Consider the following 17,835-nt stretch of genomic DNA (forward strand, 5'->3'; position numbering starts at 1 on the left):
TGCAGGATCCAGGTCATTTTTGGTGTAGGAAGATGAATTATTTCAGAAGGCCGGACCTTTGAACAAGTGGCTTTTCCAAGGGTTTGTCAAACATGGACAATCCTTTCTGGACCAAACAACGTAAGTAAAATGACTTTAATAGCTGAAACGTGGATTTGCTGGCTGTACAAATGAGCCACATTCCTGTTTATTACAGACTTGCTCACATCTGGATGCTGGAACAAAGCCAGGGCGCCAGAAAGAAAAGGAACAGGCATTATAAACAAATCTTAACCCCACTCAGGGCAGTCCTAAAGAGCCAATTGGTTACACATTTGCATATTGGTCCCATAATCGTTTTAGTGAATAAGGAGCAGCGTTGAGGTAAAGGACACTTTATCCAATGGCCCCCAGATGTGCGTTATAACAAGACTCAACTAATTGTGCGGGCTTCAAAGTGTCTAAAAGTAACCTCTGTAGTTTATGATCAAGTGTTTTGCAAGTCACGCTTTATTAGAGGAGCAGACTGACCTAAAACTGGAAGGATTTACATATCTTTAGGTTGGGTGTTGCTGACAGGATTCATTCTTTTAAGTGGTAATGACCACAGTGCCCTCACTGTACTGTGAGGTCAGTTTAGAGGCATGTTTCAGGGGAGATTTTAGGTGGGTTGTGTTTTTTTTTTCCTCTGTTTTAACTCAGAAGCCTCATTAGTTGTAGTACGTGGTGCTCGGGATTTTATACATTTAAATTTGAGCGACTTTCCCGCTTCAAACAGACGGGGCAGCTTTGAGGCGCCTTAGGCCGCACTGCCATGGCGGCCGCGGTTGCCATAGCAACCAGCCGCGGCGCACTGTGGGCCGGGCGCGCTCACGTGAGCGGGGGGGTGGTCACGTGACGGCGGCCGCGATGGCGGAGGAGGAGGAGCGGGCGCTGCTGGGCCGCGATGGCGGCGGCGCCGCCCCGGGCTCCCCCCGCGCCGCCCCGGGCTCCCCCCGCGCCCTGCCCGCACTCTGCGACCCGCGGCGCCTGCCGCACCGCCTCCTAGTTCTCGGCTTCATGTGCTTCCTGGGCTTCGGTGGGTGATGGGGGTTGCGGGGATGCCGGGCGGAGCGCTGGGGCCCCGGCGCTGAGGTGACTCTTCCTCCTTGCAGGCAGCTACTTCTGCTACGACAACCCGGCCGCTCTGCAGACGCAGGTTCAGCGGGTGAGCAGCTGCCCGGGGCGGTGTCCTTGTTGCTGAGCACTTCTGCTTGGGTGCTTACTCTGTAATTACCTGGAATATCGTGTCCAGCTGTGGCCCCTCAGTTCCAGCAGGACAGGGAACTGCTGCAGAGAGTCCAGCGCAGCCACCAAGATGCTGCAGGGAGTGGAGCATCTCCCGTGTGAGGAAAGGCTGAGGGAGCTGGGGCTCTGGAGCTGGACAAGAGGACACTGAGGGGTGATCTCAGTTATCAATAATGTAACAGTTATCAATATTTGTTGTATTTGAATGCTGTGTGGCTGCAGCTCTCATTGTAGATACGGCACATGAGCTGACTGCTCAAGCTTCCAGAAAACAAAAAAAAGCATTTGCTTTCCAGATAAGAGAAAAGAAGAAAATTTTGTATTTTTATTTCTTCTGAACTAAGACTGAACGACCTATTAGAGAGCAACGTAGCAGAAAGGGACATGGGGGTCCTGGGGACAACAGGATGACCATGAGCCAGCACTGGGCCCTTGTGGCCAGGAAGCCAATGGTACCTGGGGTGGGTTAGAAGGGGGTGGTCAGTAGGTCAGAGAGGTTCTCCTGCCCCTCTGCTCTGCCCTGGGGAGACCACACCTGGAATCTTGTGTCCAGTTGTGGCCCCTCAGTTCCAGCAGGACAGGGAACTGCTGCAGAGAGTCCAGCGCAGCCACCAAGATGCTGCAGGGAGTGGAGCATCTCCCGTGTGAGGAAAGGCTGAGGAAGCTGGGGCTCTGGAGCTGGACAAGAGGAGACTGAGGGGGGACTCATTAATGTTTGCAAATATATGAAGGGTGAGTGTCAGGAGGTTGGAGCCAGGCTCTTCTCGGTGACAACCAGTGACAGGACAAGGGGCAATGGGTTCAAACTGGAACACAAGATATTCCATTTAAATTTGAGAAGAAACTTGTTGGGGGTGAGGGTGTCAGAGCCTGGCCCAGGCTGCCCAGGGGGGTTGTGGAGTCTCCTTCTGTGCAGACATTCCAACCCGCCTGGACACCTTCCTGTGTAACCTCATCTGGGTGTTCCTGCTCCATGGGGGGATTGCGCTGGATGAGCTTTCCAGGGCCCTTCAACCCCTGACATTCTGGGATTCTGTAATTCTCCTTTTAATATCCCACTCCTTTATGTAGGATATGAAGGTGAACACGGCTCAGTTCATGTCGCTCTACGCTTGGTATTCCTGGCCCAATGTGGTTCTTTGCTTCTTTGGAGGTTTTCTGATCGACAGAGTGTTTGGGATACGGTAAGTGTGGTGTTAGCATCACTTATGGTCAGTGGATGGTAGAGTTAAAGTGTGTGTGAAACATGATAGTCAATAATAAGACTTTTTCGAATTATTTGTATATGATCTAGGAATTTCCATTGACATATCAGAGCTTTGTGGCTTAAATAAAGTGGTTTCAAAATTACCCGTGTCTGTACTATATTTTTTTTAATGAAGCTGTCAAGCTGTGGTATGTAGTACAGAGAACTTTTATTGAATTTCAATCTCCCCGTTTTCCTTCCTGTGAGTCTAATATAGTGTTTTATAGGAAAAAAAGCTTCTAGCTATGCATTAAGTAATTTTATTTTTCTTACAGGTTGGGCACTATAATATTTAGTGTCTTTGTTTGTGTCGGGCAGGTAAGTGCAGTTGAGAGGGTGAAGGATACATGTCTGAAGCTTCTCTGCGAGGGGTGGGGTGGGAAAAAAGCCCAAATGGCTTCTGGCTCTGTGTGTATTTCAGATGGTTGTAGGCAAAGAGAACTGAAATGGGAGAACCCTGAATTGTGTTGGGGGAACTGGGGACCTCAAAAGATGAGTGAAATAAGAACGTGAAGGAAGCGAATGTTGTATCTGTTTGACGTGAAACTACCGTGTACGTGTGTTGGGACAGGGTGTGAGGATAAAGGTGAAGAACGACTTGAGGTGTTTTCTGAGTGCAGTTTGGGGGGGAACGTTGAGTGTTGTGTAGCCAGCAGGATGATGCATAGAGGGAGCAAAGGCGAAAAGCTGGGGGTAGGACATGTAGTAGAGCAGCTGTGAAGTATTTCTGCAGGTCTGGGAAGGGAAAATCACTTTTCCTTCTGTTGCAAAAGGGTTTTAGTTCCGTACTTCAAGTGTAAAATTATAATTTTTCCTTAAATGTTTATGTGACAGGTGATTTTTGCTTTGGGAGCGCTACTTAATGCTTTCTGGCTGATGGACGCGGGCAGATTCATATTTGGGTAAGTCCAAGAGAGAGCAGCGTGTGCTCTCTGGGGTAAGGACTGTATTCCTGGGGCCTAGAAAACTGCTCCTGTGTTTCCACTCAGAGACAAAATTGTTGGATTTGGGGCATTTATAAAGTTGAGACATACAAGACCTGCAGTCACGTTTCCAGTCCAACTTACAGTTAGAAAACAAAAAATAGGGCTTTGTAGGTCTTACTGAATTTGGGAATTATGAAGCTACCCAAATAAAGACATGCAGTGAGCTGATAACACTGTGCTAGTCCTCCTTTTCTCTTAATTCTTACTTTTCTGAGTAAAAAGAACTCTTGGTGACAACAAAGAGAACAGGGCTGCTATGGTGGCAAGAAATGAGGGCAGATGTCAAACTGTGAATGTGCCACAGCATAAAAATGTTAGAAAATCTGACCAAGTGTGTTGGCGGATGGGCAGATGACTCAGTTAAATTCAGATTCCAGGTAGAGTATCTGCTTTTGGTTTCATTTGGGTCGGGATCGTACCACTCCATTCTTTAATGCAGAAGAGAAACGAGTAGCTTCTCCCTATGAATTTAATTTCTGTAAATGACCAAGAGCAATTATAATAGCTCTTAAAATACTTAAAAATACTTGAAATACTTTGCACTCTTAATTATTCTTAAAACACTGCAATTGTCTTGTGAATTGTCTTCATAACGCCTTGCAAATATTTGTTAGATCTACCTGCACGTAGAGAAATTTCTCTGCAATGCTGCCAGCACTGGATAGATCGCTTCCTTGTTGCAGTTAACGTGTTTTCTGTCGTGCCTTCCTTCTTCTTTTAGAATAGGCGGAGAGTCCTTAGCGGTGGCACAAAACACGTACGCGGTCAGTTGGTTTAAAGGGAAGGAGTTAAACCTTGTGTTTGGATTACAGCTCAGCATGGCCAGAATTGTAAGTGTGAAACTGGATGGCTTTAATTCACGGACTTTAAGGTGTGCGCAGCATTTCTAATGCTTCCCGGAGAGTTTTAGTTATAAATGGATATGACGTTTAAAGTGTTAAAAACGTGTGGTAAATAGGCAAGAGATACACAGGGAAAAGGGTTAATAAGATTTCTGAGAACCTGTCAAACTTCCACAGCATCCTGTGGTATCTCCAACCAGGGAGGGTGTTTTCCTCGGTATAAGAGTGTGAGCTGGTCACAGCTGGGTCTGGGTTGATGTTGAGGCTGTTGCTAATTAGCAGTTGCCTCATCTCAGCTGAGCTGTAGTTAATTGAGTGTTGTTAACCTTGGGAGTCAGTCCCTTCTCTGGGGGCAGAAGGGGAGGAGAAAGTGCAAGTGTTTTTTCCCGATGCCTCTCAGGTGGGAATCCCGTTTTCTTTAACATGTCGTATTAAATTCAGCTCAGTTTGAGCTAATGCAGTGTACGATGTGGATTTTGTGGCACTTCTAATGTCTCCATCTAAACGCTGTTGTACAAAATTTCAGATAGTGACGTCATATTATTGTCGCAATGATCAGTTTATTACAAACACTGACTAAACCAGCAGGGAATCATTGTTGCTGGTGGTTTATGTTCCCTGTGTAGCCTCTTAAACACTGTTCAGTAAGCAGTCTGCCTAATGTTCTTTTTGAATTAATACAATTGTGAAATACATTCTTCTTCATGTGAGTCTGTTCTGCCTAGGGGAGCACAGTGAACATGAACATCATGGGATGGATTTACTCCAGAGTTCGAGATCTTCTGGGCTATACTGGTCCCAGCACTCTTGGCTTAACTCTCATGATAGGTCAGTAGTATTCTGAATTGATGTCACCTGCTGTTCGAGGCTTCTCAATTTGAACAGCACGCGTACAGGCTGATGATTTCTTACTCACTTGAAAGTAGGATGAATATATTTGCGATTAGGAGGAGCAATTGAAACAGTGTTTGTATTGATGGCTCATATTCTTCTGGCGAGTGTGTGATTACTGCATCTGATAAAATGCTGCGTGATTTTTGTTGCTGCCAAATTCAAGTTTGTATCTTGTGGAGATGAAACATTTAACATGCTTTGAGTAAGATTCAGACTTGAAAACTTTTCTGAAGGGCATCGCGGCAAAGCTGGTTTGTAGTTGTGTAAAAGGGAAATTTCAGCTCCCTTTGGATCCATGTTCTTCTCCTTCAGAGCTGTGGGTATTAATTATGGCCCTGGTGTTGGTAACAAGGCTCAGGCTTTATTTCTGTGGTTATGAGGTACAAATGGGGAGCTTGACTCTGCCGGGTGGTGCTAATGTTTTAAATAAAATAAATGTAGCTCCATGTTTGCACTCCAGTTCAAGGCAGATGTCTCATGTGGCAGGCTTCAGTATGTATTACACTTTTTTATTTAATACACCTTACTCTTTGAACTGTATAACTACTGATTCCTGTACATAAGAGGCGCTGGTGTTAAACTTAGCATATATTTACCTATCTGATAAAACTACACTGTGTTTAAAAGCCAATTACTGCTTGATTCACCAACTAAACGTTGTGTTGCCTCCTTGCAGGCGGCGTAACGTGTCTCTTCTCGCTGGGCTGCGCGTTAATCCTCGCTTACCTGGACAGGAGAGCGGAGAAGCTCCTTCATAAAGAACAGGGGAAAACGGGTGAGTGGGGTGGCTGAACCTGCCCCGGGCTTCGTTCTTTCAGTCTGTAACAGACTCTTCCAGTTACTCTGTCCACGTTTGCATTTTATGGAGTTCAGTGGCTGCTGCTGAATATCTTTTTCACAGTTATAGCTTTAATCATAACTATTAGTTCATTTTTATATCAGTAGGAAATTTTACAGCTTTAAACACCAGTTTACAGGCAGGTGCGCTACCTGCTTTGTTTATAAAGCATGTGGAGAGCCTCCCAGTTCACATCAGTTTGATCCGTGCCATTGCCACTGATACTTTGTTTAGTTGGAATTGGTCTTATTCCCTTTAATAGGCGTGCAAAACCTTGCGGCTTTTCCCCATCGGTGTGTGGTGGGTTGAGTTTTCTGTGTGGCAGAGTTTAGACCAATTAAACTAAATTTGAGACCCAAGTAAGCGCATATAACGTGAGGCTTCAGCCATGGACTTTGTGGATTAACCATCTCCTTGAAATAGTAGCTTGTGTTTAATTCTGCTGCAAAAGACTTTGAGAGGCTTCAGAGAACTTGCCCATCCAGCTTAATGTGGAAGAGACAATTTATTCTTGGCTTTGGCGCTGTTGATTGTGTGTTGTTAATCAACTCCCATTGTGTGAACTTTATACAAGAGAGTAGATGGTGGCAGGAATGTCCTGTGCTCTCCTTGATGTTTATTTAATGTGGCTGAATTTCCGATTTCTTACGCTGATTGAAACAGTGTTGTCTCTTGTCCCGCTGCAGGTGAAGTGATCAAGCTGACGGATGTGAAGGACTTCTCCTTGTCCTTGTGGCTTATATTTGTCATCTGTGTCTGCTACTACGCAGCGGTTTTTCCTTTCATTGGCCTTGGAAAGTAAGTGTGTCTCACTTATTTAGCTGTTCCCCTTGAATTTGGTTGGAGGTGCCGGGATCCCTGTGATGGGATGGATGCTTATGACAAAGCTAAACAGCTCTATTTAAAGTTTTTCTGTAAACGATATCTTTACTTTGTCTAGCTTAATTTTTCTTTCATGTCACAAAATTGTACATTTTTCTGAATGTTTTTGCTTTTTTTTCCAGAGTTTTCTTTATTGAGAAATTCAGATTCTCATCTGAAGAAGCAAGTGCAATTAACAGGTATATTGTGGTTGACTTCACTAGTAAGCAATTAACAGGTATATTGTGGTTGATGTAACAAATGCGCTGCTGCATTCTGGGGGTGTCTGTATCTCACCATGTGGGAGGACGGCTGGGATCTACTCTTGCAGGTGGTGACTTGTATTTAAGTGAACACAGATTTCATGTGGCCTGAGGAATATCTGGGACATGTGGGTATATTTTAAATAGGAATATCTTAGATGTTCACATTGAGGAATTGGAAAGAAAAGGCTCTGTCTGAAGGGTGTTATTTTGGTATTTGGTGATTTCCCTCTGAGTGATAGAGATAGTTAATAGCAGCACTAAATGAACTACATTTTCCTAGTTTGTAGATGAATTTGTGATGTGGCAAAGAAACAGAACACTTGCTGGTATATGATTCTAAGAGCTCTGAGTATGTTGCGATTTCCTTGCATGTTGGATCTTTTCATGTCCTCAGACCTTTGGGGAATTTTGAGTTGTGGATTCTGTTGTTAGGGATTATTTTGTACCTGGAGACACCAGTATTGTGTAACAGCTAAAGCTGCCCATGGCTAGCTGATGTTCAGTTCTCTTATTTTTATTCTTTTCTAGTATTGTGTATATCATATCAGCACCCATGTCCCCAGTCTTTGGTCTCCTGGTGGATAAAGTTGGAAAGAACATCATCTGGGTTTTATGTGCTGTCGTAACTACGCTCGCTTCTCATATTATGTTGGCTTTTACCTTCTGGAACCCCTGGATAGCAATGGTAACTAATTCTCTGAGACTTGTAGCTAAATATGATAAGAAATGGAGTCGATGTTGAATTATTCTGCGTAATTTGCCACTGTTTTCTGAGTGTTCCTTCAGTCCTCAAAACCTGTTCTGATATCCATGGCTTTAAGAAGGATATATAATACTATGTGAAAGTGAGTTTAAAACTAAAGGTGGTGCAAAAGCAAAGAATGTGTGATACAGGCAAAACTACGATGAGGTGTCTGCAGCCGCTTTCAGTGACTTTGTCTCTGACGTGCTGTATTGGATAGCGGTAAAATCTTTGATATTGATTTCCTCGTCCTAGGGCAGATTCCCTGAGAAATTGCATCTGAACCTCAGGTTTACCCACTTAAATACAGCGCTCACCAGCGTATTAGGGTTAAAAATGGGGTCTTTGTTTTTCAGGTACTTTTCTAGTGAGTTGCAGCACTGATCTTTGCCTCTGGATATGCAAGTCAGGCTCTTTACTTAATGCCAGCTAAATACGGTTTAGTTTGTGGGTCACTCGTGGATAAAATTATCTTTCTGTCTAAATGTGCGTGTTTATTTAGAACCAAATTGCAAAACCTATTACTTTAACTCTCCTCTTTTGGGAGAAAAGGGAAAGCCAACCTGTTAACTTGTTAGAAGCTTACAGCAAAAATGCGTCTCATCTAGCATCTGTTTCTATGTTTCTTCTTTATTTCCCCAGTGTTTGCTTGGAGTGGCCTACTCGCTGCTGGCCTGTGCCCTGTGGCCCATGGTGGCCTTTGTTGTCCCCGAACACCAGCTGGGAACCGCGTATGGCTTGTAAGTACTTATGTCTGTCTGTCCTGCTCTGCAGCGACCACGTTCTGGTACTGAACCCCTGCATATGGAGCAGTTCTAACAGTTAACTGCTAATAGCTCCTGTCTGGAAGGAAATCTTGTGTCGTTTCAGGCCGTGTGTGTGTGGTCGATGCACAGAAACTTCTGCAAAACTGCAGAGTTGCGATTGTCATGTGTCATAACAAACAGCGAGGAGTTCATCTTATTGTTGAGCGCCACTAACGGTGTTTTCTGTCCCAATAAGTTTCTGCTGGGCGGTAACGCTTTGTTTCTGTGTTAGCATGCAGTCTATCCAGAACCTGGGGCTGGCAATTATTGCCATAGCAGCGGGGATGATTCTGGACACAAGAGGATACTTGTTTCTTGAAGTCTTCTTCTGTGCTTGTGTTTGCTGTAAGTATTAACAACATTGACAATGGATTCTGTACTTTCAGGAAGCTTTATTAGGCTTTTTTCTTAATATTTCCTGTAAAACAATAATAACTCCTTATGCTTAGATAGAGGTTTCACTTGGGGCAACGTTGAACGTAACTCAGGCCTAGGGAAGTGTTTTGTGGTTTTCTTGAAACAATTTAGTGGAAGTAGTTTCAGTGTTTTGGAAAGAAACAGTAGAAGGGTGGGTGAATGAAACTCTTCCAGGCTCTGGTTATGAGGGCTGTTATTAATATAACTAAAACTGAAATAACCTTTTCTGAGCTACCGTGCTACTTAGGACCACAGCGGAACTTTCAAAAGCAATTGAGACGCTGCTGGCAAAAATCTCTACACAGTTAAAACTGTCATGAAAAATCTTACTTGTTGCTTAGTTGTATGTTCAAGCTGTTGTTCCGTTGTTGTAGATTTATCGTCAGCTAAAACACCTCCTTTTTTTTCCTAGTGTCACTAATAGCCGTAGTCATGCTGTACTTTGTGAATCACTTCACTGGTAGGTGTTTTCAGCTTCTCTTGATATCTGTTTTTATCGTAATTCTTGAAATTACCAAGCTGGTAACTTCAGGTGGAGTTGTAGGCTCCTGTGGCAGGTGCTGTAGCTCATGGCTTTGGTACCAGGAGCATCTCTGGATGCGGCCGGTCCTTGTAACATCATCTTCGCTGCTGCTGTAGTGCGTAAAATTCCTCCACTGATTTGTCAAGCACTCCGAGAATGTCTGTAGTGAGGTGTGATATCAAAGATATAATACAAAAGGTTCGATTTTGCTAAGTTTCAAAGTGCATATTCTGTTGCAGGTGGCGATCTCAACTGGTCTGCAAAGAAAAGGGAAAAATTGCAAAAAGTAGCTGCGACTGAGTAAGTATAAAGAACAATGAGAAGCCGTGTCCTTATGAAATGTTTAACGTGAACTAATGAAGTAGATGACTGAAGTCAGTCTCTTTGGTCCGTCTGTCATTTGTATTGAATGTTCGTTCTTTCTTACCAGTTAGTAGCAGGATTTCGTATTCCTGCCTCCTGTGAATGAATAATTAGAGGAAGCAGCAATTAACCAGGTGTCATTTCCTAGCACTCTTTCTTGCTATTTTGCTTTGATGGCTTTACAGCTGAGTGGAACCGAGATGTGTGTAAAAAATGTTGTATTGCTTGTTTAAAAAGTGTTTTATTTACATGGTGGGTACCTGACCCAGTCAGCCCAAACATGACCTGCGTTTAATGTCAGGTAATGCACGGACCAATTCTTTTTAAGTGTCACTAAAAGCTGGATCTCTCTTTGGAAGACACTGCACTCCAGTCACGTCCTCTTCACTTTCCGCTTGCTCCTCTTGCTCTTTTATTTAGAATTCTTAATTTAACTTGTCTCTGAAAACTGTGGCTTGAGCCTAAATTGCAGCGCTAATGTGAAACTCAGTTTGTGGTCAGATCTGTATCATAAATGTTGTTCGTTACAGTGGAAAGTTTCCATTTTTAGAGAGAAAATGGGGCAGGGTATTTCAGTCAAGTGGAATCCATTTCCTTTAAAAGGAAACTGAACACTTGAGGTGGGCTTGGGGCAGAAATCACTCAAATAGGAAAATGTTGAGAGTTTTGTCCAAGTAAGCAAATGTCATTTTGCAGGAGACTTGAATGTCTTGCTTCTTCTCTACAGAAATAAGTATAGTGTTGCTTTTCAGAATAACAGCTTTAGAAATCCTCTTCCTTGGTTTGAGCGGCTTAGTTTGTCTCAATGACCTTGTTGAAGATGATGCTTCTAGTAGTGTTGCAGCACCTAAAAATTGTGTTACTTTCTCCTAGTTCTAATTAGTGCTGTGAGGATTAAAAAAAAGTGCATTGGAGACTGTAATGTCAATGGAGATAATATCTTAGTTAATTTATTGATTATTCTTTTAATGTATTTAAAGCAAGTGTTTATTTGCTTAAGGGTGCAACTCAGTCTCTAAGAAACCTGAGGTTTTGCTTTTCTGATTTGGGTTTGTTTTGGTGAGAATGTGACGGAACTGCTGGGGAGGGCAGAGTATGTTGCATTTTGTGACTCTGGTCATAGCTCCACATTTGCCATGTGAAGGAACGTGAATGTGCAGCCGTGTCCCAGCTTCACCAGAACATCTGTAGAATGTATTAATGTAATGTAGAATTGTATTAATTCAAAAAGAACATTAGGCAGACTGCTTACTGAACACTGATTTTTTTCCTTTTGAAATACTTTCTATTCTGACAATAATTCAGCTCAGTGAGTCTCTTCACATCTTGAAGTTCACTTGCCTGTAATGCTGTTGGAATCCTTTACTTTTCTTTTTAATAGGTAACTACATTTCACCTGCAGATATTCTCCGTCTCACAGCTTATATATAAGTTTGTTCCAGATAAATACTTTGTCAATGAGACACCTCTTATAAATGGACTTGATGGATTTCTTTAGAATAGGCTTGTCCATGTGGTGATACTTCAGTTAGACTTGAGAAAAACAAAAAGTCTTGTCAACAAGGCCTGGCCAGGTGACTTGTGGTGGGTGTGATGTGGGTTTGGTTCTTGTCCTAATTCCTGGGCTTGTAACACATCAGCAAAGCTCAAGGAAACCAAAACCTCACCAGACGTGGTGAGCACAATGGCTTAGTTGTAATGAGTGTCCTCTTTGGGCCAAAAGGTCGCAGCTGGTTTTAAATCCAACAAAACCCACCTCGGACCCAGGAGCGAAGGAGTTTGGTGTCCAAACAGAGCCGCTCTTTGCTCTGCTTGGCCGTGGGGTGTGGAATGCTCCCAGAATGTCCTGTGAACTCATCTCCGTATTAGCGTGTGCTGTGGGGTACGGTGTCTTAGAACAATGGTTTCCAGTAATTTTTATTACAATGTGTTTTGCAGAAAAGAAATTTGAATAGCAAATACCATCCAGAAGTGGGGAGCGTTTGATCAGCATCATGTCAACTTGAAGAATTGTAGTTTTTAGTTGGGTGGTCAGCACTGGACAAGAGTCCTTTGGAAAACCCCCAGCACGTTAAGTTTGTTTTCCAAGAAATGGCCGAATATTCTGCTTTGTAAACAGTTTTAACTAGTGCCAAGTCATCTCTTAATTTGAACAGAATGGGTTCACCGTGTTCTTTACCTCGTTTAAGCTCTGTGGTGGGAGCAGGTACTCTGCAACCCAAGACAAACGCGATCAGCTTAAGATAAAGCGTAGTATTAAGTGTCTTCTATGTGCAGCACAACGGTTTTGCTGGGGTGGAGATTTCTTAACGTAACGGCACTTTATGTTCTGTAATAAGGCTCAGTGCCCTACAGAGCTTGGAAACGGGTCCCCGTTACTGCCTTTGTCACGGTCTTAATGCAAAACTCTGTCTTAAACTGAGTGTATTTAGAGCTCTGTTCAGTCCTGTTACTTTTAAAGACTTAAGTGGAAGAGGAGCGACGACGCTCTGCTCAAATCTTGCCTCCTTTGCAGGAGGCTGCTGTTAATTCCGAAGGCTGCCGAGCAGTCTTGTGTTTGCTTTCTTTGATGATTGATTCTTTTTTGTATTGTAATCTTTATTATAAGGAGTGAAAGCTTGTTTAATAAAGCGATAGTAAAAGTTGGTACGAAAGCTCACTGGGCACGTTGTAATCTGTGAAAAGCAGAAGGTTTATCTTTCTACCAAAGTCTTGGAATCTAAATAAAAGGAAACTGCAGAAAACAGCCTCTCTCTTTCTTTATGCGGAATTAGAGTAATCCATACACATCTTAGTCTAGTTTAATCTGATGTACGGTCTCCATCTAGAAACATTACAAGCTTTTTCTAGTTATTCGAAATAAAGCTGCATACACCAGATGAAGTTGCTTGGGTTTGCACTCCAGAGTGCAAGTGGCTTAAACCAATTTTCTTTTCCAGAGCAGAAGAACAAGAGAGACTCAGACGTCAAAATGAAGATGACTTGGCTAAATTACAGCCAAAACCCGATGGCTTTAGTTTAAGGAATAAATACCTCTCCAAACTAGGCGCTCAGGTATTAGTAACAAAGTAGAGGGGTTTTAATAACTAAGAATAGAACAATTAGATGTTTATTTTAAGAACTTATCGTTTCAAATAGCCAACAAATGATTAAAATGCCGTATGCGTGCTTATTCTCAGAAATGAAGTCTCACCAGTGGTAATTAAAAATCTAATGAAGAAAATGGAAATGAATCAATGGCTGGCAAACCAAACAAGTGGAGGACACTTATTATGATGCGTGATTTCTTAATTTTATCTTTTTGCAGCTACCAGATAATTATTCTTCCTATTTATCGACAATGGTACACAGAAGCGTGTTGAAATAGCATCTTGCCCCACCGAAGTTCCCAGAACACAAACCCTTGTTTCTGGTACTCAGAGCAGCGAAAGCAGAAGGACACCCCGCACTTTTCTGCAAGCCTAGATCCTAGTTTTAAAACACTTGGCTTAAGCTCCCCCTCCGCACTGTGCGTAATTAACACAGATACTGATGAAGAATCATCTGGCTGTTTATTTGAACCCTGAGCTCCGTACTACACCCTCCTGTCTGAAATACTCCGTGAGTAGCTCGAGTTAATAGCAAAGACTTGATTTCTTCAACGATGTGTGAAATGCGGAAGCTTTGTTTTGGTAATTGCTGTGAAATGAGCCCCGATGTGGGGATGAGTTATACAGCTCAAGTTGGACGGCTTGGTTACCAGCTAGGAAATGGTCTGGTTTATTTTTCTTATAGAAAAGATTGAAGAAAGATTACTTTTTTGTTTTGATCCAAGCAAATATTTCAGAGGAAAGCAGGTTATGCAGTTTCAGTGTTACAGTTCAAAAAGCGCTGGCCCTGGAATTTAATACCAGGTCACAGGCTTAGCAATAAACCTCATGTAAGTTCTGGTTAATGTGAAAATTGATGTTTTTTTAAGAGATTGCGGCTAAAAAGGATGGAAAGAGTTAAATGCAAGAAATGAAGTTGGGCATTCAGTGGAAAAATGTTCAGATTTCATAATGAAACTTAACGCTTTTCCCTAATTTCAGGGAAGGGCTGGCTGCAGAACAGCTGGTTCCCAGTAGCTCCTGCAGAGTGATTTTTCCTGGGTTTTGTTACACGTAAAGACTCACTTATGTAATTGGACAAACTCCGCCTAAATGAAGCTAATCTTACTTCAAAAGGCAAGAGCGTCTGGGTTGCTGGAGCAGGAATTGCTGCCATACGGGTAGAAGTTCAAGTGCACAGGGTGGGTGAGTTTCCTTGGCTCATTTCAGGGAGTCTTCGTGTGCCATAAGATGCTTCGACTAATAGTTTGTCGTAATTATGTTACATTATACCTCCATTATTTTTCTACGTACACTAATTTAAGCAGAACTTCTGGAACTTGTGGTCTTCAGATATTTTTTTTAAAGATACTTTTCAGTGGAGATTTCTTTCATGTTCCTGAAAGATTAAGATTATCTTCCTGAAAGACTAAGCCGGGACTAGTTTGGTCCATAGGCAAATGAAGTAGCAGGTTGTGAACTCTGCTGAGCTCGCTGCCCAAGAGGAGCAGTAGGCTGACCTGGGATGTTATTGGTGCTTTCTGTGCTCCCTTTGAGAACCAAACACTCTGAGAATGGTTGATGCAAATTGGTTTATTTTTCCTTGTAGACTTGTGAATTCTGGGTCTTTTTAAATAAAAGCTTTCAATGGAAGCTAGCACCTGTATTTTTCCTTATCTGGCTGTTTGGTGATACATCGTTGCCCTTGGTGGTTGTTGACACTTATACATACAATAGTTTTATATTAAACAAGCATGACTTCTGCTTTCCCCTGAGAAATACGTGGAGTTTCTGGGGAAGTGTATTTTTGAGGATCCAAAGGCAAAGTTTGCCCTGGTTCCCTCCACTGATGGGCTGGTTCATTTGTCTTTCTTGGGGAGGGATTTAGATTCTTCTGTTGCTCTCCATCTCCCTCAGCTGCCTGCTTCTCTAATCCTGCCCTCTTGTGGTTGTAGGTAACTCTTCCGCTGTTGCCTCTAGGTCGGGATTTTTGTGACATGATGGTAACTGTGAACTTAATGTCTTGTTGAAACTGTATTTTCTGTTCCTGAATTCCGTGTACCCTTGAGCATCCTGCGATGGACTTCGGTCAATATGTTCTAACTTTCCCATGTCAGCTCAACTCCAACCACCCTCGCCTTTCCTTTCTGAGGGATTTCAGCCTGTTGATTTCCTTCATTTTGGTTGTGGAGCATTCGGGAGCATCTGCCCTTTGTTCCTTTATCCGTGAGTATATTTGTGGTAGGACAGGGCGTTCCTCCTGCTCTCACCAGCCTCTCTGCGCCCAGCCCTGCGTCACAACATCTCGCTGCCGTGTATGCGCTTCAGGCTTCCATTGCACGCTTCATTGATTCAGGTCAGGCATCAAGATGAAAATGGGAAAAGGGATTTTTGGGTTCTGAAATGCACTTTTTGATAGGGAAGATGGGGTTGTGACGGTTGTGGGAGGAGGAAAAGGCCAGCGGGGATGCGGCTGCCTTGACGGCTTCTGTCCCCAGCAGCCTGAAAAGCTGTTGGTATGGTACAGCTTTCCTAAAATACGGAGTTTACGGATTGGGTTATGCTTCCGGGCTGCAGCGGTCCAGCTGAATTCTAGTGGATGTGCATGCTTGTCTGGAGATGTCTATAGAAGAGTTGGTAAATATGGCAGTAAACTGTAGTTCAACACAGAATTCTATTAATATTATCTGGGGAGGTTTCAGAGGGAGATGTAACTCTGAAGAACATGAAGGTGTTACCCATCTCTCTGTTATTGCCCCAGGCACGGGGCTTTTGGGTGGTTTTGTTCCTTTCTCTTGGGTATTTGTATCAAATATAACAAAAGTTAAATTGTGCATCAGAAACCTACTTCATCTAATGAAGCTAAGACTGTGAAACCAGATATATCAGACCTTGGCTGGCATCTTTAGATAGGAACATTTTGAAACATTTGTTAAAAAACGTAGTTTATGGAAATTAGGAGTGTCATTTGAAAATTTTTAAAGTCAGATTCTCCAGAAACCTGATGCAGAATTTTTTTTCTCTATATTTCTGTCTAAAATAATCTAGTATCTTATGTGAGTGCATTGCAAATTAGGATTGCTCATGATTAAAATTTTACTTGGAACTGTTTACCATTATCACTTTTCTGTCGCAGCAATTTTGAGTTACTCTTAGGCGATATTTGCTTCATCACTAAGTCAGTGGCCACTTTTAAAGTGAAGTTTTAATAGTGAAAGTTCATGGAAGCTTTGACTCTCAGAAAACATCTCTAGGCATCTAGATCTTAAGCCAGGTGAATCTCATCTAAGGTGATGGGTATTGTTGCATTCCTGTTGAATTTTTGTCTGCAACAAATTTATTGAAAATATATCTGTGGGTTCCTGAGTTAATCAGAGTCCAGCTGAACCAGACTGAGGAAAACACAAGCATCTCTTTAAAATGCCCACCATAGACTTTCTAGTACTTACTATGATGACAACATGAAGTCCAGTATCACAGGTTTTTTTCCAGCCTAGAATCTACTGCTGTGTGCTTCTGAAATCTTTGAAGATTACCTTCTTCCTAAGAGATTAGCTGCCTGTTAGGATAAGTAGAAGACTGAAAACCAATAACTGTTGTTCTGTAATATTTTTAGATTTACAAAAAATTATGTAGGACTGACAAGTTACAGGAGCAATGAGGAAAAACAAGAAATCACTGGATTAGAATAGGACAAGGGAGCATGGGCTTAAACTCTACCAGGGGAAATTTAGGCTGATTATTAGAAAGCAATTCTATGCAGAGAGAGTGGCCAGGCATTGGAATGGCTGCCCAGGGAGGTGCTGGACTCACCGGCCCTGGAGGTTTTTAAGTTGAGATTGGACATGGCACTTAGTGCCATGATCTAGTCAATGGGCTGGAGTTGGACCAAGGGTTGGACTTGGTGATCTCTGAGGGCTTTTCCAACCCAGTCCATTCTGTGGTTCTGTGGTATTTGTGTTGTGTGGGGGTGTTTTGGTTGGTTGGTTTTGGGGGTTTTTTTTTGACATTTCTTCAGGGGCTATCGCTGGGTGTTACAATAGACATTCTCATTGCAAAAATGGGTTAGTATTCCATCGCGTCTCTTACCGCTGTAGGTGTTCTCTGATCGCTTGTCCTGTTGTGCAGATGGTCAAGCCAAGAGGCAAAGCAGAGCTGGTGGGCTGAGCCGCGTGTCTGCGTGACGTGGAAATCTCCACTCCTGACACGTTCACGCCGCGTTCCGTGGGACGGGCAGACGCGCTTTGGCGTGAATGGGAAGCCAGAAAGCCCTTGAGTTAAGTACACACAGCGTGCGGCTTCGTGCTGACCTCTTGAAGAGGAGATGTTTAAAGCATTAGAGATAGTCTGTAAATATTTAAACTTCTCGTGCATATGAATTGGGAAATATCTCTTTCAAACATTCAGTAGCTGCCCGAGTGACACTGTGGCGCTTCAGGCCTCTTGTTGTTCTCCAGGTATACAAATGTCTTTGCTCAGTTGAGATTTCTTCATAAATGTCGGTCCCTAAGAGCAACAAAAGCATTTGTGCTATAATGTTAGAAGCGTCTGATCCTCCAGGACCCTGGAAGTTTTATAACAACAACAGTAGTGAACTCTTCTTCATCCTGAACCTGCCCAGAGCTGGTCTGTGAGGTGGCCCCGGAGCCAGATGGCAGCAATGGGTTGATTTGTCATCACCAACAGGAACTGTGCTGCCACCAGCTCCTGTGCTCAA

At 43.0% G+C, this 17,835-nt stretch overlaps 1 protein-coding gene across 23 annotated transcripts in view; it reads left to right on the forward strand.

The window, feature by feature from the left end:
- The first annotated feature begins 892 nt into the window (after window positions 1-892).
- MFSD1 (major facilitator superfamily domain containing 1) overlaps window positions 893-17,835 on the forward strand; it is a 45,557-nt gene continuing 28,614 nt past the window's right edge. For 12 of the 23 annotated variants that reach the window (XM_080349520.1, XM_080349521.1, XM_080349523.1 and 9 more), the window contains exons 1-17: window positions 910-1,057; window positions 1,134-1,186; window positions 2,338-2,450; window positions 2,788-2,830; window positions 3,347-3,414; window positions 4,220-4,328; window positions 5,066-5,168; window positions 5,911-6,009; window positions 6,759-6,870; window positions 7,077-7,133; window positions 7,728-7,884; window positions 8,584-8,681; window positions 8,980-9,092; window positions 9,577-9,624; window positions 9,927-9,987; window positions 12,990-13,104; window positions 13,358-14,320. In XM_080349520.1, the coding sequence (XP_080205646.1) occupies window positions 1,039-1,057; window positions 1,134-1,186; window positions 2,338-2,450; window positions 2,788-2,830; window positions 3,347-3,414; window positions 4,220-4,328; window positions 5,066-5,168; window positions 5,911-6,009; window positions 6,759-6,870; window positions 7,077-7,133; window positions 7,728-7,884; window positions 8,584-8,681; window positions 8,980-9,092; window positions 9,577-9,624; window positions 9,927-9,987; window positions 12,990-13,104; window positions 13,358-13,417 (1,428 nt within the window). In that variant the 5' untranslated portion in view covers window positions 910-1,038 and the 3' untranslated portion in view covers window positions 13,418-14,320. Of the gene's footprint in view, window positions 1,058-1,133; window positions 1,187-2,337; window positions 2,451-2,787; window positions 2,831-3,346; window positions 3,415-4,219; window positions 4,329-5,065; window positions 5,169-5,910; window positions 6,010-6,758; window positions 6,871-7,076; window positions 7,134-7,727; window positions 7,885-8,583; window positions 8,682-8,979; window positions 9,093-9,576; window positions 9,625-9,926; window positions 9,988-11,988; window positions 12,784-12,989; window positions 13,117-13,357; window positions 15,143-17,246; window positions 17,275-17,835 lie in introns of those variants that run through there. The other 11 variants (XM_080349536.1, XM_080349524.1, XM_080349540.1 and 8 more) reach the window with 10 other exon arrangements.

This window comes from Nesoenas mayeri, assembly GCF_963082525.1.
Source record: "Nesoenas mayeri genome assembly, chromosome: 9".
NCBI classification, from domain to species: Eukaryota; Metazoa; Chordata; class Aves; order Columbiformes; family Columbidae; genus Nesoenas; species Nesoenas mayeri.